Here is a 22,895-nt window from a genome sequence, read left to right as displayed (position 1 = left end):
GGAAAGCCGTAACAACCGAGTAATACGATCAAAAGCTGCTATATCATACACGATTTCAACATTAAAAGTTTGAAAGGAAATAGATATAATGGGAAAAATGAAAATGACCCCAATAATTAGATGAAAAGATTCAGGTATTTTTCTCCAACAGTGTCTATTATTGCCCAATTGAGATAACATTTGTTATCCATGGATGCCATCCCGTAGAACCACCAGCACAAACACACCTAAACGATCAATGTATCCCCACATCTATCATATACGCATATTTCTGTCGCAAACGTTCAGTACCTGTTGATTCCATTCAAATTAAGCATGTTGGGTCCCATATCAACCCCAATCTCGCCCGTAGAATATCCGCTTTGCATTTCCCTGAACCCTAGTCCCAAAATCCTATATCCGGCCTTTATTTATGCATGGCGGCATTTGGTGCAAGAAAGGGTGTAAGGGAGAGAAACAAAGATAAAAGAAAACTAAAATCAGAAGTATTAAAGGTTACAGGAAAAGAAAGGAGGGAAACCTAAAAATTGAAGCACGGAAAGTTAAAGGATGAAAGGAAGAGAAAAGATGGGAAATGAGTTTATCAACATATAGTTTTGGAAGGAGTATTTGAGTAAATGGTTGGGAAGAAAAACCGAAGATAGAGGGAGAAGGATGAAAATAAGAAGAGAAAGTTAAAAGAAAAAGATGGGAAGAAAGATATATACTGAAGTTTTAAGCATTTGTACCAATGGGGCATCAAAAGGCCGTTTTCCATCCGCGTCTCGATGCAATGTAGGACAACCACGAATTCAGGGAATAGTAAGGCCATGGCAAGGCAGCAGAGGACCACTGGCAATATCGGGCAGTGAATGTTTCACATGACGATGCAATCGCCGTCCTTTTGGCTGTTGACTGCCGAACGCGAAACTTTGGTTTTCTGCATTTTGGCACCACCGCGCTTGAGATCCTCTAGACGTTCGCGGGCCTTCATGAAGTTTTGTGCTGCATAAGATGTCAGAATGCGGGTACTTAGATAAATATAGAAATCGAATAACAGTGATCTAGACACATAAACATTCCCTCTTGACTTGCGCAAATGGAAATAGGAAAACGAGAACACTTACACGATGCTTTCCAGTACCACCTCTTGGCATCCTCCAGATTGGCCGGCACACCAATGCCAACCTCAGTAAAATAACCCATCGCATATTCCGCCTTCGCCAAACCAGCCAGAGCGGCTTTACGTGCCCACAAATACGCCTCAGTGTCGCTCTGCTGTAAAATGCCCTCAGCTCCTGTAAGATACCAACCACTAAGCGCGAGTTCGCCCTGGTGTTCGCCTTGCGCAGCTGCCTGGGTGTACCAGAGTATACTCTGTCGTGGATCAACAGGACATCCGAGTAGACCATGCTCATACGCAGCGCCAAGACGGTATTGCGAATACTTATAACCCAGTTTAGCCGCTTGTTCCAAAAGTTCTCTTGAATACGCTTCATCCTGGATGATGGCGTCGTTTCCGTTGGGGTTTTCATAAAGGAGTGCAAGTTCATGGAGGGCGTGGGGATTACTCTCGTCTGCGCGTTCGGCCGCTCGTTTGAGCCACGATACCGCTTCTCGAGGGTTCTTTTGTTGGCCTAGTAAACCCTTTAAGAGGATCATGCCCATCTTATACATCGCAGGGGTATCTCCTAATGCTGCAGCGCGCCTATACCATTGTACGGCTTTCATCGGATCTCGTTTTGTGCCTCCACCCCCCTCGTAGCCCATCTCGCAACAAACGGCCAATCTGTAGGCAGATTCTGGATGACCAGCCTTTGCAGCAGATTGGTACAGCAAAAATGCCTCTTTAGGGTCCACTTCTAGGCCAAGTTGGCCTTCGCCATAACAATCGGCCAGGTAAAACATTGCCTGTGGGTACCCTGCACTGACTAGCTTCTTAACAATTTTGTGCGCATCAAAAATATATCGTTCGCGGTTCTTGTTTCTAGTTTTTATATCGGCCCTTCCGTTTTCATCTATCAAATATATGGAGGCTTCAACGAGCTTCTTGGCTAGGAAAAGTTGAGCCTTGTGATCTGATGGATTGCTCTTAGCTGCTTGTTGGATACGATGGAGCTCTTCGTGAGTAATGGGCATCGGGCCAGCTCCATCATTTAGCAATTGGGGTGGTGCTCCCAGGCCTGTTTGGGATTGCACCTGTGCAGGAGGGTTATCATATTGCCTAATAGGGGGTGGTTTTGCCGTATTCTCAAGACCAGGACGAAACGGAACAGGATGCTTGGGAAGGGCGTCTGGATTTTGATGCGGTGGATCTGCCAGGGTGACACCGGCACGATGATTAGATGGCGGCGCATTCTGGTACTCTGTATGGTTATCTGGGTACGACATGGGTGTGCTTCTGCCCGGAGGGCCATATTGATTGGGTGGAGGACGAGGATCATATCCACCCCGCCCGCTCCCCCCACCGCCTCCATGATATGCCGGGCCAGGAGGCATTCCTCGACTTTTTGGGTGGTGAGGATAACCACCATTTGTTGATGGATCATATTCATTAGGTTGCCCCTGATCGTATTTGTTGCTTAGAGGAGGAAGGTCGAAGTGGAAGCCAGCATTTTCAAACTGATTAGTTGGTGGATCCATAGGAATGTTTGGAATCGGAGTCGGGCCACCAGGTGGACGATAAGCAGTGTAACCCTTCCCCGAGTTAGAGGTAGAAGATTCATCAACGCCGGGTTTGTCAAAAGGCACAATGTTGTCATCCTGAGTGCCCGGCATCACACTGAAATTCGGTGTATCTGAGTCTGTTTGATCGTTAGGCGCGAAGTACTCGTCGAGGAAGTCATCAGGCAGGTCTCTATTTGTGTCTATTGAGCCGGCTCTGTTGTTTTGCACAGGCGCGGTATCGGGTTTCGTTCCGCTAGCTGTAGTTGGACGTGGGAGAGGCGGTTCCTGCCAAGTCGGTTGTCCCGGGTACTGTGGGCTAGTCGGGACTGGATTGGTGGGCATCGTCATGCTCCTTTTGGGTCCGGGCAATGGCATGGAATCAGGTAATGATGGTAGAGTTCGAGGGCCAGGTCCACCCCACTGCGGCATATCTAGCTGTCGTTGTGGAGGCTGGCGTGTGGAGTTGGACGTATGCGGTCGTTTTTCAGGAGACGGTCTCATTGAGGAATCATTTAGATCGAGATCTCCCATCCGCCGGTCGAGCTCCTTCGAATTACCCCGTCTCACTCTCGGGAAAGCGGGAAAGGGATTATCAAATGAGAGTTTGACAGGCGACAACGGCGCACCATCGTTAGCTGGGTGTATCTGTCAGTATGGGGGTCCAAGAACCGCTACCGCTGTGCCTCGACTTACGCTGTCTTGGTCTTTGTTGAATTGGTGGAGGTCTAGGGAATGATTTATCGAAGTTAGGGGGTAATGGTCCTGGCCCTGGTGGTGGCCCATTCACAGGACGACGATCACCATATCCGCCCCGATTTGGAGGCGGACCTCCACGCCCCCGATTTGGAGGAGGGGGCCAATGGTCATATTGTCCACGACCTCCCGGTCCCCCGCCATATCCGCCACGCTCGTCGTAATACTGCCCACTGTCATCGTAACCTGGATTCCAAGTTCCAGGGCCATAACCCCCTCGTCCCCGACCGGGACGTCCGTAATACTGGGAAGGTGGTGGCTGATCGTTGTATTGTCGAGGGGGAGGCCCTCGATGCGGATATGCCATGCCAATATATGCAATAAAAGGAAGATGCTATATATGAAATGAAATGTTCACAACTCAGGTTCACGAATACTGGAATCGTAGGAGACGTAGAACACTTCTCTAGATGTTAGATATAAAAATGAGCCATTACAAAAAAAAAAGATTCTGGGAAAAAGTTGCACCAAAGAAAGAAGGGGAAAGAAGCGTAGATGATGCAGGCAGTTGTAAGAGTGAACGAAAGTTGTTAAATTGAACCGCAGAGGGTACGTACGTATTCGGTAGCTAGTTATTCTCGACACAAATATTCTCAGATATATATTGGAATTACGTACGGTGTAGTCATATAAAGGAATTGCGCGTGCCAGAAGACGCGAAAAATATAATCACCACGGGAACGTGCCGGCAGCACATCCAAGTTGGTATCAACGTAAAAGTCACAGTCAGCAGATAGCCCACCGGGTAAGGAGAAAGGAGATGCAAAAAATGGCAGGATGTTGATAGAAGCCGCAAAATCGTAGATGGGCCCCCATGTGCTGCTAGTCGTTACGAGAGGAGGGGATTGGTGCAGCGCAACGCAGGGGCCGCCAATCAGAGCCGGGAGAGTTTCTGTTTGTTTGATACAACCACGCCAAGCGACCGATGGGAAATGTCTCTGTAGCAGCCACCGAGCAGGAAGTCCAGTGGAGGCGACAGAGAGGCAGACAAGAGGGGGAGTCTGCCACACAAGACGAAGATGAGAGAAGGAGATTGGGAGATGGAGACGAAATGGGATGAGATATAAGTTGGAAAAACGTGACCTGGTTGGTATAATGTCTGGTAATACCCACTTATCACGGCTGCATACGGCCCGTGCATATACGGGCCATTCGATGGGCGGTATTTGTAATACCATACGGATTACGATCAAAAATACGTACAACGTAATCCGAATGCCCTGCCCACCAATTCGCGGTAAACATGCAAGAAACTCTATAAAGAAGAATTGAACTTGATATTCTGCTATTAAAAAGCAAGAAATACTCTCAATCGGGAAACTGCATGACTATGATGTTTCAAAGTCAATTCTTAAATTCACAGCTTCAAGGATAACGGGTATGAAGCAGTTTACATACAAACATAACCAAATCAACTGAAGCTGAAAAGAATCTGCTACTAAAGTCTAAATTTAATTAAATGAGAATTATCTCTCTAACAAGCATTTATTAAGAATATGATTAATTATCTTCTCAACTTATAGTATTCAAATGCAGAATTATTCTGAAATAAAATTCTATAATATATATCTTCATCTGTCTTTATACATCAAATTTATAAGATAAACATATTTTAGTTTAACTAGATATATGTCATTAGTCATTGACTATACACAAGTAAATAATAATAATAATAATAATAATAATAATAATAATAATAATAATAATTACAATATTTCATCTTCTTATATTAATGAAAACTAAGTTTTGAATCTATTTAAATATTACACAGAGCTTTAAAGTTATTATTTCAGATGTCATAATTATAAATAAGGTAATTATGAAAATAGAAGTATTATTTAAAAATAATTTAAACCTTTATAAATGTAATTACTTTATATGAAATTCAGATAAAAAATATAAACAACTTTAATAAAATTGAATTTATAATATAATTTTACATAATTATAAATCATTATTATTATATATAAAATACTAGTCAACAGTTATAATTAACATTTAGAATATATAATAATTATTTATTTATTTAATATAATAGCAAGCTTTATTTATAACTATATTATATATATATATATATATTACAAATTTAAAAGATTAACTAAATAAATTACTAAATAACTAAAGAATTATTATTAATTATATATTCCTATATTGAGTAATTATAATAAATATTTTATATCTAAATTTAATTATATTTATAATAAAAAAATAAAACTACTTTTCATATACTGATATATTTATTATATTTTCTAGAAGTTTTAAATATCAGTACTTTGATAGTTCAAAGTATATAAAGATTTAATTAAATAGTAAATATGGTTTAAATTGAATATATTAAAAAATCAATTTTTTAATTTTTATTTTATAACATATGTAAAATATTTAAATTTCAAATAATTATTTAATATATCTCTACAATTGCTAATATTATAGAATTAGTTAACTATTTAAATCAGATTTGATTTTAAACAACTAAATATTTAACTTTATATTGAATTCTTTAACTAGTTAGTCAATTTAACAATTTTTAATTATTCAGAGTTATAAAATCATTTAATTAACAATTTTTGTCACTTTTATTAGCAGATGAATATAATCAAAATATTATAAATCAAAGACTTTAAAGTTATTTCTACAATCAAGTAAAAGATATGAATCAAATTAGAAAGGCCGTCAATTCAGTAGTTATGGTCAATATCAGCACTATCAAGATCAATACCGGGATATAACTATATGCTGCGAATGAGACAGAAGCCAAAAAATGTATGATATCTAGCTGCTAAGCTTACTATTTCACTTGCTGAGCCCGTTGAACAGCCTCTCATTCAACCACCCATGTTACCGGCAGCAGAACCTCTACCATGCTCATGAATTCCACCGACTGCAATACATCAAGTATAAGATTGTCCTGAACCTAGTTTAATTTAGTTAATTAAATTAGTTTGCTGCAGAGCGTGGATAACTTAGTTTAAAATCTAGTTATTTGGTATACGGTGATTTTGGAGTCACTCGCTCGTTGTATTTGACTGGAACAACAGCAGGAGAATTAATTAACCAACTTCCATGTTCCGCGGTGTTTAGTTACATCACCAAGGCCCCCAAAAGACACGCCAAACTTGTTCCTTGAAATCTTAGCTTAGAGGAATCTGAATGCGAGGTTCCAAGTTGCTACGCAAGGATATCACTGCAAATCAGGCACATTTCTAACGGAACAGCCACTGTTGACATACAAACCGGGTTAGATTCCCACTTGTTCGGCTGCGTCGAGCAGAATAACCTTTGGTTAATTAGGTAGGTCAGGGGTAACGAAGCAGCTCCAAGAGCCCATATTACCTACCGTCTTCCCTAAGTTAGCTGCCGAAAGAATGAAAATTTCGTCTCAGTTCACAGGGAAATTAGGAATGCCAAATTACCTATCTTTCGACATTATAGGTTTCTGATATTTTGCCGTTCTCCTGCCATTTGGTTAACAGTGGCATTCTTAACGATGATAAGCATGAAATTGCTACATATTCGCATGCAACCGTTTCTAATCAAGTTAACTTTTCCATATAGTGACACGGGTGACCCTGGCAAGTGGAAACTAATTCACTTTGCTTCTTCTGTTTTGGCAGTATTTTCTTACAGTTCATACACGCCCTTGCCCAGCATGATGGCAGTGAGACGCCAAATGCCTCCTGAGAACCTATAAAAAAAAGAGTCATATCAGTTGTGGTTGCCAATAAGGCGTCCCGCACGCCCAATATCCATGCAAGGAAACCTTTTTGTCATGATAGCAACTAACACCCTACGGACAAAATAGTCAAAAAGAACGATGGCTGATCCGGGGTTACATTCTAGAATGATGGGAATTGTCAGACGGGAATGTAGTTTGCTATCCATGGATGCAGCACGCGGTTTTCTGTTAAAGCCCCCAAGGTCATTTCACCGAAGTATCAGGCATATGGTTCTCATATTGTGAAACAGCACAGGACAATCATGATCCAAATTTCATCGCGTCCTGTTCCGTATATGTCTTCTAGAGTGATGGCGCCTATATAAAACAACATCTTCACCCCACTCGATCATGAGAAGCTCGGTGCACTTAAAATTCCACCTAGGGAGGGGCCATAGGATGGTAATTACTAATTCGTTGATATGCTTCGATCACAGCCTGCGTGTGAGGACGAATGGCAGTGGACAGCACACTGGCTTAGGGAATTGGCTGATTTGATATGGTGAAAATAGGAGAGAATCAGAGCCCATGGCAGATTGATTTAAAATCCAATGCCAGCACAAATAAAACCGGAAATGCAGCATTTACTCTCGATCACCTGTTCAATTCATACCGTCTTAGCTGCAGCCACCTTATGGCTCCTATAAGGTACTCTGGGTGCTAGCTCCACGGGAAGATTTCATAGGAGGATACATGACCTGGCTTCAAAAATGTCACGAGTTGCAAGATCGCCCCACAATTGCGTACTTTTCGTAAGTATCATGCCATATTCGAAGAATCAAAAAAACTTGCAAATTTGCTAGGCCAAATAGCCTTCGAGGTCAGAACTACAGTCAACGTGATACATGCCCTACTCGACAAAACTCTCACTCAAACCGATACGGACTTCCACATTGCATCCAGCTCAATGAGCCTCTCGTAACTGTCTCGCCTCTTTTCCCCATTGCTCCCACCTCCTCATCAGTAAATGAACGACCTTCCATCAGCCATGGATTGCAGAAGATATCGGTAACATCTGACCCCTTGCTCGGAAAGTCGGCAGAGAAACTTACGAAGAAAGGAAAAGCATTTCTCTCTGTCCTTGTCGTCACCGTTAATATACTCCACGCAATCCATGAGCGAAGCGTCCAGCGTTGGAACAATATATGTCAACTTGACCGGCGTGGAATAGATCAGTTGATAGGTCCATGTATTATCCTGAAGTTGTTCAAACGAAGAACCAGCAATGATTTTTGACAGAAAATACATCGCGAACACATGTTCCAGCGATGCATTGTGAGATTGAGAACTGTCATTTCACCACGCAGGAGACTGCGCCCGGTGTATGCGCTATCTGCTCAGCTCCTCAGAATGAGGGCACGATGGCATTCCGGAGTATGAATGCCTCTTGTGGCTTGGGCAGATTTTGCGAAATGTAGTTGATTTCGGTTTGAACTCTGACTCTAAGCAAACACGGTTATTCATTTGGGATTGAGCGAGATGAAATGTGAACACCTTGAGACCCAGAAAATAAATTACCATCGTTTATAAAAGTATGAAGATGTAAATAGATATCGTGAGAGCTGTATTTCCAATCTTTCGAAGCTTTTTTTGACCAACGCGGCAACTGTGTCGAGGATTCTATTGAGGATCGGCGAGAAATTTCACCATCTGTTGGAAAACTCCGCACCGCCACATATTTCAAGACGCTCAGCCACATTATGGATATCACTCACACCTCTGCCTGTCTTTGGTCAGTTTTTAACGTAAGTTTGAGCAGTTTTCACCACAACGATTATCAGCACATAATCGCACGGAGTTGACTTACGGGTTCGATTGCGCCAATACCAAAATATCAGAAAAGCTCCGTTTGTAATCCGGCCCGAACCGCCCGAACCGCGCATCCGTTCCCAATCAACTCCCATCCCATACCGCAGCGTAGCCATGCCCAGGTTAGGTACCTCGTTGAAGATGCTAGGGGTGTAAGTCTCCCATATGTATATCTCTCGCGATTGCTGGTATTTAGCCCGGGGGGTTATTTGTTTTTATATTTTATTTAAGCTAACAAATATCTCTACATAGTGGAGCAGTGCTTTGCATTGGTGGACCGGCACTCGTTCAATATCTCCGGCCGACAGAGGAGGAATTATTCAAGGTACGCTCTTTGTCTCCAGCTATCACCCATTAGCATATGTCCCGCGGCGAATCGACATGTTAAAACAAGAAATCAAATTATAGAATATCTAATCAACCCAAAAATCCTTTAGAGATTTAACCCAGAACTCCAAAAACGGAACCTCGAAACGCGAGAAAAGAGGCAGCAGGACTTCGATGACTTCGTCATGCGACTGAAATCGTACGCAAAGTCGGATAAATCTAGTACGTTCCAGCTGCTGACCCATTATACCGAACTTATTAAAATCCCCTCCCGCCTCTCATCCCCGTTACCCTATGCCCCCTTCTAAGATGTTATTCGAATTAACATGTATCGTCGCAAAACACAGTCTGGCTAGCCATGAAGGACTCTGAAGCTACCAACAAGAAACAAGCGAAGCTGCAACGACAGGCTGAAAAGGATGAGGCCGAAAGACAAAAGGAGCAGATTAGAAAGGAGCTTGCGGAAGGGTCATAAAACCGGCCTCGATCTTCAAAGATTCAATGAAGGCGTTTTACTTTCTTTGGCCTCGTGGATACCATCGGTTGATACTTTCCGAAATCCCCCGCCTGTTCGATATCTATAAATACTCAACACCTTTGTTGGAATATCACAAGACAACTACGGTGAAGAAGGGTGATCCTTGAACAATGCGTCTCTCTCCTGATTGAAGTTGCATATACAGAAAACATTCGGAGTTATGGAGTTTGGGTTCCTGATTCTTTGGTGTATTTTTATTTTTATCTCTTAACGGGCGGAACGGACCTATCCACTCGCAGGATGCGATTCGAAAGTGCAATGATATCACATATCTAACATCTATACTCTCAATTTATTCAGCCACCCCTACCTTTGATACTACTCTATATCAATGTGTACAAAGAAACTGTCATGTTTATGCCAATTTGAGAATGAGAAAGTCTAATATTCATTATATAATTTTTCCCCCATTTTTCTTTTTCATTTCATTTATTTATTTTTGCGCGCCCAGGAACAGCAAGCATTGGCCATAGGACTTAAGTGAGAACAAGAGAATATATCCTGACACAAGTATATGAAATATAATATTGTAGAATCAATCCATTCATTTTACATCATTGAAAATTCTGAAATAAAATATCATAAATCTCATCCTTAGAAACATGATGCCTGCACATGTGATACTTAAATGAAACCAGGGTCAAACATGAAAGGATAAGACCTGACCCTTTTTCAAGTGATCATTGATGCCAATGTAAACATTACTACCAATAACAATGAAGAATTTGGTAGAAATTGGAAAGGGGAGATTAACATTTCCCCCAGGAAACTTCAAATATATATATATATATATATAGGAAATAATAAATACCATTAGAATAAGACAACATGTAACACCAGACCCAGTATAGAACTAGGAGAATCGAAAAAGGACAGGAGAAGTGGAGTAAGTATGGAACAAACACGACAATAACCATGGGGGGTAATAGAAACGAATTATGGAAGTTAGGAAATGGAAAGCGAATCGGCAGAGATAAAAAGAGAAACTCCCCATATATGACACAAACCAGTTTTCCCAATTATGAAGAGGGGAAATAAGTTTAAAAATCACAACAAAAGAAGAGAGAAGAGAAAGAGAATAGAACGGGATCCCGTCATCGGTATATCGCGGTATATCGGTTTCTCGGAAGGTCCGTTCTCCCCCCAAATCTCCGGGGGGAAGAAGTGAAAAGGATTTTATTAAATAGTGGCGGGAGGTGTCACAGGCAAGGGAAGAGGATTGGGGAGTTAAGGCTGCAGAGACGTCCTTCGTGTCGTCGTCGTCTTCTTCGTCGTCTCCTTCATCCTATGCTTCAGTGATCCTTCTTTAAATACCCAATAAGCCCGCCTGCATCGCCAAAGGAAAAAGCAAAATCCAATCCTCCGATTAATAATGTACTTCAAGCCATCATCCACCACGCCCCACCCAAAACGCCCAGCAAGATTATCGATGTCATAAATCCAGCGCCAACCTTGTCACCCATTGTAATCTCTGATAACTTAGGAAGATCATTACGGCCATCTTTTAACCCTGCGTTCGGGTCGCCTTTGCTAGTGCCGGTCTGCTCATTCGCAGGCCCAGGAACGTTATCAACCAAATTAGCCTGTATGATTTCCAGTGCGGACATTTGTTCGCCAACGCCCGTTTCTCCATCATACTCGGACTGTTTGGTCCAGCGCAAACCGCACGAGTTGTCTGGTCCGCTACACTGTTTTGCGGCTGCTTCAGCAGAGGCACGAAGTTTAGGCATGATGAGAGGGCGCGAGAATGGGGCGACTTTTACGGTCATAGCCATCCAGCGAGAAAGGTAGGCTTTGAATGAACGCTGGTCAACGTTACATTTTCCATTGCGTTCGCAAGCAACTTCTGTCATAACATCGTTCTGGAAGAAAATCTCTATGCCTTTGAGAATTCCTCGAACACGTTCTTCCCACTTTTTGTCACCGTTTGTCTTGTTAAAAACCATGTAATGTTAGTTACCTTGGAAACTCTGTATGGCATAATGGACAGATGGGGGGTATGGCAACCTACATATTTGTACATACTGGCTGCTCCAGCCAAAAAGACGCCGCTGTTATAGGACCACTGAACGTGATTCACACGGGTGCAGTTGGTTGTATCATCTGTGCCGTCGAAGAACTGGTAATTAGGGCTGATGAGACCGACGCCGGTCATCCAATTCCAGGATGCTTCCGCCCAATTTGCGTAGGTTGTGTTTCCAGTGTATAACGCTAGTCGAGAGGCGAGATTAAAAAAGCATCCATTAGAAATAGTATTTTTGTAAGTCCAGCCTGAGCCAAACGTGTTGATAGACCATTTCAAACCGCCATTGCATGTGTGGTTAGCCCACCGAGGTGCTTGTGTGTTGAAGACTCCCTGGGCCAGTGCAAGCCACTGGGGTTTGTCCTCCGCAGGGTCCTGAAATTTAGTCTCCGCGGCAGTCATAGCCGCCATGCCCCAAAATGCTTGATCGTCGTTTCCGGAAGTCCGGGACTGATTATGAGGCTGATAGTCAAAGTCCGGTCCGGTTTGATGAAGCATGGCCTGCATGACAATTTCGTTGTATTGATCATCTCCTGTGAAATACCAGTAATCGATTAGAGCACCAAACATAGCGCCAGCCTCCCACCAGTAGTATGGGTCTGGCAAATTGCCTGGCACGTCACCGGGTCTCCATCCAGTATAGTAGGAAACCAGCTTCTTGGCAACGATTTTTGCTGCACTTTTGATCGATTCTGTATGCAAGCATAAAGTCAGAAATGTTATCCTGTCTGTACTGAAGTAGAAAGAGGCATGTCACGGGACACAGAGAATCGGAGTCATACCTGGATCGTCAAGTGTCAGTGGAATGACTGCTTGGGCCACCTGGGCTCCTAGCAGTGTAGACAACAAAATGGCTGTGCATGATTGACTCGTCGACCTCGACGATGAGTGCGGGAAGAGTCTCATCGTCTAAGCAACGGAAAAAATAGGGGTGGTGGAGAGAAGGGAACGAGAGAATGTGTGAGTGTATTCTTAGTGAGTTGGATAAGCGAGTGTGGCCGTCTGAAGGTTAATTCAGAAGAACATCTGTCATAGGGAGAGGGTCAGAGATCGATGGATAGCCTAGCTGACCTTCCCTGAGGATCCGATACTACAAGTATGAGAGAAAGAATGGTATAAACGGCAAACCAGCAGTTTCGTACGGGGGGCCGTAAAAGACGTTGGAAGATGTTGGCGAATGAGCCTGAGAACCGGAAACAACAAGCAGGATAGCAAGGGAGCAGGTGGGTTGAAGTGATAGGAGTCAACCCAGCTAATATGGGACGACGGACAATGGATTAAGGAGAGACCACCAGCCACCAGCCAGCACTTCGTTTCTTCGGACAACAAGGGAATAGCAGATGAAAGGAGCGTACCGGAACAAACGATGGAGGAGCGCTAGATGAATGACGGCAGAGGATTTCGGTTGTAATGGTGTGTAGGAGTATGAGGTATGGTGGTTGGTTGAGATAGGTGTTGTTTGTTGTTGATGCAGCAGGTTTAAAGATCTTCGGGTTAAGTGCCGCCCTGTTACATGAGTTGAGGCGCAGTACGGGGGGCTATTACGCATCAGGGTTGGTTGGGCTTGGTGGAGGAAATGCCAGAGTAAGACACCACTTAGAGACTTCGCCTCCCATGAGTTTGCCACCCCCCGAAGACATTGATCTTCTCGTCAAATAAAAAGAAAATTTCAGCAAAAACCCGCTACAATTGCCATTCTTATTATACCTGCTTGTAGACTTGCTTGTAAGGCTGCTGCTACAGCTTGTTCAACCTCATGTTCAGATTGCCTTTGTAATTAAATTCTCTGCTCTTTTAAAAGCTTTTCTTCATCTTTTCAATATCAGCAAACTTGATATTTGAGATCAATTGAATTACTTCTTGATTTTAAGGGCTGTGACAGAATTTTAATTATAGAGAAATTGTAAATTATAGTTAGTTAGCGTGCTTTATAGTTTATTAAGCATTTAGAGTTGGAATCAACCAACTAATCATATACAAAAAATTATAATATTTTCAACTAAGAATTTTCATCTTATTTAGATATTAATTTGTATTATATATATTGAAAGTTTTATAAATTATTAAATTAGGTAAAATAATTTAAGATTATATTAAATAGAGAATTTTTATTAAAAAGATTTTTAAATATTATATTATGATATATAAAAAATTTAATTCTTTGATCAAATTTTATAAAATTAAATTAATAACTTTTATTTATTTCTAATATTTTGATTACTATATATACTTTTAAAAAAGTTTTATCAATTTTTTCTTAATTAAAATTTTATTAGTTGAATAGCTGGGCTCATAATAATTAAATAATAATAAGTTTTTATAGTTAAAAAGATAAAAAATTCTAATAATTGTAATCAATAAGAAAAATAAAAGATAAAAGTATTAATTAAATATTGAATTACTGTTAAAATTAAAAGAAACTCATTAAATATTTAATTATTATATTATTTATGATTAGTATTTTATATCTTTTATATTCAAAAGATGTTTCTAATAAAGAGATGTTTTTTAAGATTAATTAAGTTTTAAGCTTATTTAATGTTTTTTTATTTCAAGATATAATATAAACTTAATCTTATATTTAACTTTAAATTTTGAGATTAATAAAAAATGTATTTTGAAAAATTACTAATTATTAAAATAACTTTTATAATTAATAAATACTTATTAATTTCTGAAAACATAATGTAGATTTTATTTCTTTTAGCATTAATAAATACTTTAGTATTTTATATTTACTTATATTTTATATATTTTTAATAAAATATTGAATTATATAAAAATCTTTTTCAATAGATTATAAATTTACTAAATTTACTTAAATTGAACTTTTTCAATTTTTTAACACTAATACTTCTTTTAAAATAAAAAGAGTTTTTTAAAAAAATTATATTATAATATCTTTATTTACAGCTTTAGATATATATATAAAAGATTTAAAGATCTTATTTAATAATTTAATTAGTTAAAAAGTGATTTTAAAAAATTTAATCAATATTGATAGTTATAATCTAAATATAAATATATTTGATTAATTAAATTTCACTGTCAATTTTTGCTACTAAATTTGCTTTTTATTTTCTAAAATGCCTATATAAGCAGATATTCAAGATAGATTAATTTGAATATTTTCATTTTTAAACTTAATATTTTTCACAATTCTTTGAATCAATTTAATATTTAATTGATTACTTTAAATCTCTTGCTTGTGAAATTTTTTTAATGTTGTTTGATTATCTGAAAATATTTACATATTTTAAATATTGAACTTTTAAGTGATTATCACATTAGCTAACATAAAAGTCTTTTAAATTGCAAATAACTCAGCATTAAGAACTTCATATTTCATATATAGATTTCAGAAGTGTAATTTATACTTGAAGTTCAATTTAAATTTTATCAGAGCTCGATCAACTTCTAAATATTCTTTTTCACTTTTTGAATCATATGAGTATATAAATATAGAATCTCTGTTAATTCTTTATAGCTTTTGAATATAAGCAGTTTATTTTCTCTTTCTTAGAGAGTTCACTGATATAAATATTTATTAATGAGTACAGTTTATTTTTTGAAGGATAAAGCCTATTGTGCTTTATATCTTTCACATTTAAGCTTCATAATTGATGTTTAATCATTGTATATACTTTATAAAGCTGAGAAGATAAGATTTTTTCAAGTTTTCAAAGTATTTATTCAATCTAAAAAGTTTTCATTGTTTAAAACTTCTTCTAGTGTATTTGATAAATATAAAGTAGGTACTCTTATCTGAAATAAATGATTTACATTTATTTTCATAATTTTAAGCGTATAATTCATGCAGATTTTATCAAAGTCTAAAATTGAAGTTTCTATTTCTATAGCTCTGATAGAAGATGTTTTAAATGCATCTAGAGTTCTTTTTAAATTGTTTCATAATTTGAAATGATAATTTTCTTATAGTGTTAGCAAGTTGAACTATATTATTTAATGTTCTTTCAGTCTGAGCTGTTCTTTATTAAAACATGAAGCTTAAAATTAAGCTTAAATCTTATCAAACTTCAAGCTATCTCAGAGTTTTTTGATTTTTTAGTATTATTTAGAAGGGTAATCATTCTATTTTTTTTAATTTTTTCTAAAATAAAAGTGAATTAATTTCAGCAAGTTCTTATATAAAGATTTAAAGATTATATATATATATTTGATTTAATTTAATAAAAATATAGTTGTGGAATGCAAAATTATTAAGAAAAATATTTATAATAGTATTAAATATATTTTAACTATGAGCTTAAATAGTAAATGTAATCTATCTAAAAGATATTGAATGAAATAAATTATAACTAAATAAATAAATTTAATAGAGATATAAAAAAAATAAGAAATAAATTTAATAGAGATATTAAAAAAAATAAAAAAATTTTTAATTTATAATTATTCACTGAAGAAAGAGATATATATATATTATTTAATATTAATATTTAATAATTTTATTTAGATTTTTCAATTCAACATTTTAGTAAAAATGTGTTTTTGTAGAGAACTGTATTAATTTTACTTTTCTTTTGTTAGTTACTACTTGATAGCTTCATGCTTGATACGTTTTAGATAAGCTGTATATAATGATTTTATAGTTTATCTTTTATTTGAAAGCTGCGTTCACTACTTAATGTCAACTTATATGTTCTTCTAATAAATAGAAAAGATAATGTAATTATACTTTACATCTAAAGAGTTTTTTATGTAAAAGAACATTATCCTTCTTACAAATTAAGTAATAATTAAATACAGAAATTCCGCATTTAATAAGATCAAATAAATATTTAAGTTCAAAAAACTCTACTGTAAATCTTCAATTATTTTATCAAATTATCTATAAAATTTGAAATTTCGTGAGATGAAGCGCTTGATTGTTCCAGGGAACTCCATATTGGTCTTGTGTTGGGCCATTGAAGCTATTCACTCTGAATCCCAGAAGTTTCTCCACAGTGGATATCGTGGGATAGTGTCAGAGTTCAGGCAGGGGGAAACCTCTTCACTTCAATGGTTATTGTCAGTGGAAGTAAGCAGAATAGGAGTTGCTCAACGCGTGTCATGGGCGCTGGGCCCCTGACCACTTACTACTATCTTTCCCTTTCTAGATCCAGTGGGTGACCAGTCGGCACTCAAAGAGGCCGGGAAGGAGGAGAGCCCGTACGTAACATTGCGGAATGGGAAGGCTGGCATGTTTCCTCCTTTCGTATCAGCCATTGAGAGTGCAAGGGGTTCGATCCATCGTGACATCATGTTCCTGATCTTTTCATCTTTCGCAAAGTTTTATCCTTACCCGATGTCTCCATAACTACCGGAGAAGTCCAGGAATTCAATAGCAAAAGTTGTACCGTTGCTCCTCTGTATCTGCTTTCTTTTGGGGGAATACACTGTCACACCTGATTTGGTTCTTATATTCGGAAGACAATCCTGCTTCAGTTTCGATGTTGGGTTGAATACTGAAATGAACCGGCATCTCCCTGACGGCCCCTACACGATGGGTAAGAATCATGGTAAGATATATATACCTGGAGGTTACCACGTTGAGGTTTCATTAATGCTGATATGTATGGCATATCTGTGATGTTCATATCATGCCTGAAACGATGAAATCTGCGACAACAAATCTTCCCATTCAACGTTCCATGCAGTGACAACAAGTTGGCAGAAACCAACACGCCTTACGGGATCCATACAAACGATGTAGGGTCAAAAATACAATGGAAGCATAGATACGAGTGAAATAAATTACCACTCCAAAAGGAAAAAATAAAAATCCGAATGCTTTCAGAAATAAACCAACATCATCCGCAGCGGCAAGATGAACCAAGCTTCTCAACAGTCAACACGCAACAATGGCTGCTATTCACACTGCCAAAACAGATAAATATCTGCCTTCAGCACATATATCATGGTAGCAATGACAACGCTAATAACACATGATGCTTAAAAGAAGCAAGAAAGCCCTGAATTCTCTCGGAATATATGTGCGTAGTATGTTTTGAGCTGTATTAACATGCATCATCCACTTGCCAAGCTCAACGTGTGTATCAAGTTACCCGCTCATCATTTGATCTATTTCTACATAGCCTGGTAGGTATCTACTTCGTCCGCAGTACTCCGTACATCGATTCCTATAAAATGCCCACTTTAACAATGTGAGATTCTCAGTTGACGAGCCCACACAACTTCGAGCGGATTTTGCCGATAATTTATAAAGTAATAAATAGCAGAACCAGCCGGCCAAGCCGCCCCCTCGCATTTTTGGTGCTCAAGACTCTCCAGTGGGCCCTCACTTCTGCATCGTGTGGGGCGAGTTCCTGAACAGTAAGCGGTAAAACATCATGAGCTGCATATATGGATAATGCGGTTGAATACTTCGAGTTCGTTGATTGTTAGTTTTCATTATTAACTCGCGGTCCCCATATTTGCTACATTAGTTTCTGGCCTGAACGGATGGGCTACGGTGCACCGGAAAAGTAAAAATGACATCCGATACCCTACTAACCCTCTTTCAGAGGCACTAATATCCCAAATTTAGAGGTGACTATCAACCGCATCGTGCAACCTTGCGCTTGCAGGATATCAGTGGCTGCAACTGTCATCGAGACATACAGGAGCAAAAGCAAAGAGAAGGTAAAAGGAAATAAATGGAATGTCGATCTTGCACGTCTTGAGCTAAATCTTGGGTTGCCTTCTATGTAACTGAAGCGCTATGGATCCGAGCATTTCCTCCCTTGTCGAGTCGGCAGGTGTGCGTCGGAACCCTTTTTAAATACCCCTCCCTGCAAGCCCCGCCAACACTATAAATTGTTGATTGAGGTGTTGGTTCTTTGTTTCTGGTTTTCTACCCCATGGAAGTGCACCCATCTCGAGCTCGATCCATTTGCTCTCTCAATAATCGACTTTTTCCCATAGAACGGCTCTACGAGTTGTCTTCCTTGTAAGTTTTGCTCTTGGTGAAAGCGTCGGTGTTGTATAAGACACGATGGCCACCAACTCTGATCAAGGGGAAGCGCTGGACATTGACCAGGAAGATATCGATTCTACCTTTGGAGACGATGTGTGAGATATCCATTTTCCTTCACTCCAAGTCCGTTCTATATCATGCGTACGAGGCTGATATGCTATTCGGACTGGCTTTCATCTCATATCATCTCTGTGGATATGCGCTGTACCTGCCATATCTCCCGAACATGTAGCTACCGGGGATACCTATGCTGACCAACATCCGCGGAAGACAACTCAAATAGCGAGAGCGACACCAAATCCCTTACATCGAGCATTCAAAGATACCGAATTGAGAACGGGAGAAGATACCAGAGTTACCGAGAAGGAGCATACTATGCCCCGAATGACGAGAAGGCGAATGAAACGCTTGATATTGCGCACCATTCATATCTCCTCTTGCTGGACCAGAAGTTATACTTGGCGCCCCTTGAAAAACCTCAGGTATACACATAACTTCTATTTATTTTCTAATCTTTACCAATATCGTCAAGCCTGATGTGCAATCGGGGTGGACGGTCGTCCAGCTGGGGGATATGCTGATCATGTCCTGTTTCGAACAGAAAGTCCTTGATATCGGCACCGGAACGGGTACGCCCAGTCAATTCTTTTCAATTTTCCACCTTATATGACCATGTAAACCTACTGAAAACCAGATCTAACTGTCGACCTACCTTTTGGAACATAACTGATGTCTAGCTGATTAGGTATCTGGGCCATTGATTTCGGCGAAGAGCAACCGCAAGCCAACGTCATCGGCACCGATCTATCCCCCATCCAACCCTCCTGGGTTCCCCCCAACGTCTGCTTCTTAATAGAGGACTGCACCGAATATCCCTGGGCCTACGCGGACAACTCGATGGATTTCATCCACATCCGCGATCTCTTCGGCTGCATCCCCGACTGGTCTGAATTCCTCGACCAGTGCTACAAAACCACAAAGCCAGGCGGATACGTAGAGATCCTCAATCGGGCCGTGTGGCTGGAAGACGACGACGGTTCCATTCCCAAGGACGAAAACCATGTGTTGAATATCTGGAAGCGGGAGTTCCGCGAGGTGGGCGACCGGATGGGGAAAACGACAACAATCATTGAGAGGCAGAGGGAGGAGATGGAGAAGGCGGGGTTTTTGGATGTGACGGAGAGGATATTCAAGATGCCCCTGGGTTCATGGCCGAAGGACAAGGGTCTCAAGGAAGTGGGGCGGTTTTATTTCTTGGAGTGTACACAGGGATTGGAAGGATGGTCGATGGCCCTATTGACGAGGGTGATGGGCTGGGGCCTGGCGGAGGTACACGTGCTTTTGGCTCGGTTCCGGCAAGCAATGAATGATCGGTCAATTCATAGTTATGTTCCCATTTCGGTTGTGTATGGACGCAAGCCGCTGTCATAACAGGCTTCGAATGTACTTTTCTTTTGGCTTGTGGGAGCTTCTGTGGAAACAGGTTATTGAGCAATGTAGACACGTCTGTCTGGCTGTCCGATTCCCCTTCACGATTTTCGGCCAGGGCATTCTTTATATTTTAAGCAGGTAGTTTCTCGTCATGATTAAAATATTGGTGTTTTCCCTTGCTCCAATCCCGATTTATATACGCCCACACGGAGATAATAAATTTGGAAGACTGAGTTTCATTTAATCCGTCAGTCTATTCCATAATCCAATAATATCCCAGGTGCTAGTAAGTATATGTTAGGGATGTCAGGTGACCCCTCTGGAATTGTACTCGTCCTTAGTCCATAGTCTAACGGTATTTTGGCGTTTCCAACACTCTGATAATAGCCGGACCTCCTTATTCTCAATGTATCATAATCCAGTGGATGCTAACAACAAGTTTCTGGAGATCCGGAACATTGCAGGGCCAAATATTGCGAGCTGCTGGCCTGTTTTCACAGGGGGGGTTGGCCCGCCTAGTTTACAGACAGGCTCAGCCTAAGAATTCGGAGGACTGTGATCGATGCTTCATATCAAGAGCGCTAAATACATACGGAAAAACTTAGGCAAGGAGACAATGAGCGTCTCAATATGAGTGTCCCCGCCCGACGTTGGAGAAATAAGTCTATTGGATATCTTTGGTTGTCAAGAAACGAAGAGGTAAACCGCCCAACGTCTCAAGGTTCCAGAACACTCCGAGCCAACCACGGATGTTTCGACCATATAGTTAGACTCTGGAGTTTGTTTAGGGAGTGAATTAGGCAACCAGAAAGGGAACAGGGTTCTTGCACTGTCGCTGGATACTCAGCGCAGACTTTTGTCTTTGCTTCTCTGTCCCAGGATTGCTGGTCTTCTCTCAGGTCTGTTATGAACACAGCTCTTTGGAGATAAAACCCCTAAAGGGGTAACTAACAATAGTTACAGGAAGATCGCGGTTTTTCAGAAAGTTGAAGGTAGGTTTACAACCAACTTAATTAAATAAACGCAGTCTAACGGACTACAGGGTTGTACAGTTGAGAGTGCTTCAACTGATTACATTAGTTTAATCATCTCTCATTTCAAATTGCAAATAAACAAATAAATACATACATACATATCATTACCATCCTTCAGGCAGTCCATGAGATAAATTTCCCTGAAAACTGATATTGATATTTTTGGAAACATAGTCTTTATTACGGGGTAAATAATAACGTTGTTAGTTTGTTACTACCAGTTAACCAATCAACTAACTAGTTATAGTTAGTTATGGTGCCTTATGTAAGCCGCGATATCTGGAACGCTCCTCTGCACCAACCCGACCTTGATCTCTACAGTCGTCAGCATCATTTCTATCTTCCTTCCACCATTGCCAACGCCGGTCAACAGCATTATAGACTCCCTGTGTACCATCCAAGCTATCTCCAGGTACTTCAGAGAAGCTATATCGTTATTACCCCAGTCCTGCCAGACACAACAACAGCAGCAGCACAACAGATCGATCTAGTCACTGATCCACCTCCCAGCTGTCCTTTTTAATTGCTGCCACCTAACCATCTATCATCTACCATTTACCATCAGCCATGGCCGACCACGAACAACCATACGATCCATATATCCCGTCTGGATCAAGCCAGCCTGCAACTACTGGAAATGGCAATCAAAGAACAGCAGCGCTCCAAGCGGTAGGCTTCTCCCCCGGACCTGATGTGGTCAACCTCTTCAGCTCTACAGTCGCAACGGTGTCTTCGCCTGCATCAAATGTCATCGCGCATTTATATTTTTATTTCGTATCTGTGAAAAGGCCGTGGAATTATTCTTTGTTCACTGACTTGCGAGAGGGAGCTTGTTATCCAACCATTTATTTGCACATAACTGATCTGTTGACCCCAAAGAAAAAAGAAAAAGAAAAAGAAAAAAAACTCCATTTGTTAATGAAAGAGCTCACGTAACTAACTATTTCCTCTCCCCTTCTAGCAAATCGACGATACCGTCGGTGTAATGCGCGAAAACATCAACAAAGTCTCCCAGCGCGGTGAAAACCTCGATTCGTTGCAAGACAAGACTGATAACCTTGCCGTTTCTGCACAAGGATTCCGTCGCGGCGCAAACCGGGTGAGAAAGCAGATGTGGTGGAAGGACTTCAAAATGCGCATATGCATAATTGTTGGCATCATTATACTTCTTGTTGTCATTATTGTGCCTTCGGGTATGTGACATCTTTTCTAGTCGCCGTGGCCACCAGATCATGCAGAGAAGAGACTTATCACTGACTACCGCAGTTCTCGCGAATAAGTAATTTGGCGGTCTCCGCCTTGTTGCGTGCATTGATCATAAGTTCTTAAATTCGGTCCACCACAGTATTTCCGCCGATATCAGTTACGAAGTGTTCCTTTTGTTTTTCCTTACGCGGGTTGTGGTCGTGGGGCAGACAGATTATGTCTGATCCTCTGATACTCCTTGTTTTTATAACTTTTATAATTCTCTTGTCACGTTTCCTTCAGGCGCAAGTTTTGATTTTGATTTTGCTATCCTTCTTTTTTGCATGTTACTTCCATTCTACATTTTCACCCCAGACACATGCATGGGCTTTGGCTGAACGTTGCGACAACCATTCCTGAACGAAAACTTTGGCCAAAGCAGACGAAATGGATTGTAT

The 22,895-nt window shown here is 40.2% G+C and overlaps 5 protein-coding genes across 5 annotated transcripts; 3 read left to right on the top strand and 2 right to left on the bottom strand.

The window, feature by feature from the left end:
• Positions 1 to 856: 856 nt before the first annotated feature.
• Positions 857 to 3,706, bottom strand: PADG_04697 (uncharacterized protein; the record flags this gene model as incomplete). The annotated part of the gene is made up of 3 exons (XM_010762035.1): positions 857 to 984; positions 1,107 to 3,281; positions 3,340 to 3,706. The coding sequence occupies 3 exons, from the start codon at positions 3,704 to 3,706 to the stop codon at positions 857 to 859; spliced, it is 2,670 nt and encodes an 889-aa protein (XP_010760337.1).
• A 5,331-nt stretch (positions 3,707 to 9,037) lies between these two features.
• Positions 9,038 to 9,725, top strand: PADG_04694 (assembly factor CBP4; the record flags this gene model as incomplete). The annotated part of the gene is made up of 4 exons (XM_010762034.1): positions 9,038 to 9,075; positions 9,176 to 9,248; positions 9,361 to 9,472; positions 9,598 to 9,725. 4 exons carry the CDS (start codon positions 9,038 to 9,040, stop codon positions 9,723 to 9,725), a joined length of 351 nt encoding a protein of 116 aa, XP_010760336.1.
• A 1,442-nt stretch (positions 9,726 to 11,167) lies between these two features.
• Positions 11,168 to 12,717, bottom strand: PADG_04693 (uncharacterized protein; the record flags this gene model as incomplete). The annotated part of the gene is made up of 3 exons (XM_010762033.1): positions 11,168 to 11,719; positions 11,800 to 12,503; positions 12,594 to 12,717. The coding sequence occupies 3 exons, from the start codon at positions 12,715 to 12,717 to the stop codon at positions 11,168 to 11,170; spliced, it is 1,380 nt and encodes a 459-aa protein (XP_010760335.1).
• A 6,088-nt stretch (positions 12,718 to 18,805) lies between these two features.
• PADG_04691 (uncharacterized protein) lies at positions 18,806 to 20,218 on the top strand (the record flags this gene model as incomplete). The annotated part of the gene is made up of 4 exons (XM_010762032.1): positions 18,806 to 18,882; positions 19,071 to 19,269; positions 19,389 to 19,416; positions 19,533 to 20,218. 4 exons carry the CDS (start codon positions 18,806 to 18,808, stop codon positions 20,216 to 20,218), a joined length of 990 nt encoding a protein of 329 aa, XP_010760334.1.
• A 1,601-nt stretch (positions 20,219 to 21,819) lies between these two features.
• On the top strand, positions 21,820 to 22,453 carry PADG_04690 (uncharacterized protein; the record flags this gene model as incomplete). The annotated part of the gene is made up of 2 exons (XM_010761803.1): positions 21,820 to 21,921; positions 22,214 to 22,453. The coding sequence occupies 2 exons, from the start codon at positions 21,820 to 21,822 to the stop codon at positions 22,451 to 22,453; spliced, it is 342 nt and encodes a 113-aa protein (XP_010760105.1).
• Positions 22,454 to 22,895: the final 442 nt, after the last annotated feature.

This window comes from Paracoccidioides brasiliensis, assembly GCF_000150735.1.
Source record: "Paracoccidioides brasiliensis Pb18 unplaced genomic scaffold supercont2.5, whole genome shotgun sequence".
NCBI classification, from domain to species: Eukaryota; Fungi; Ascomycota; class Eurotiomycetes; order Onygenales; family Ajellomycetaceae; genus Paracoccidioides; species Paracoccidioides brasiliensis.
Note: the sequence above shows the minus strand (reverse complement) of the source record. Positions and strands in the feature narration are given on the sequence as shown.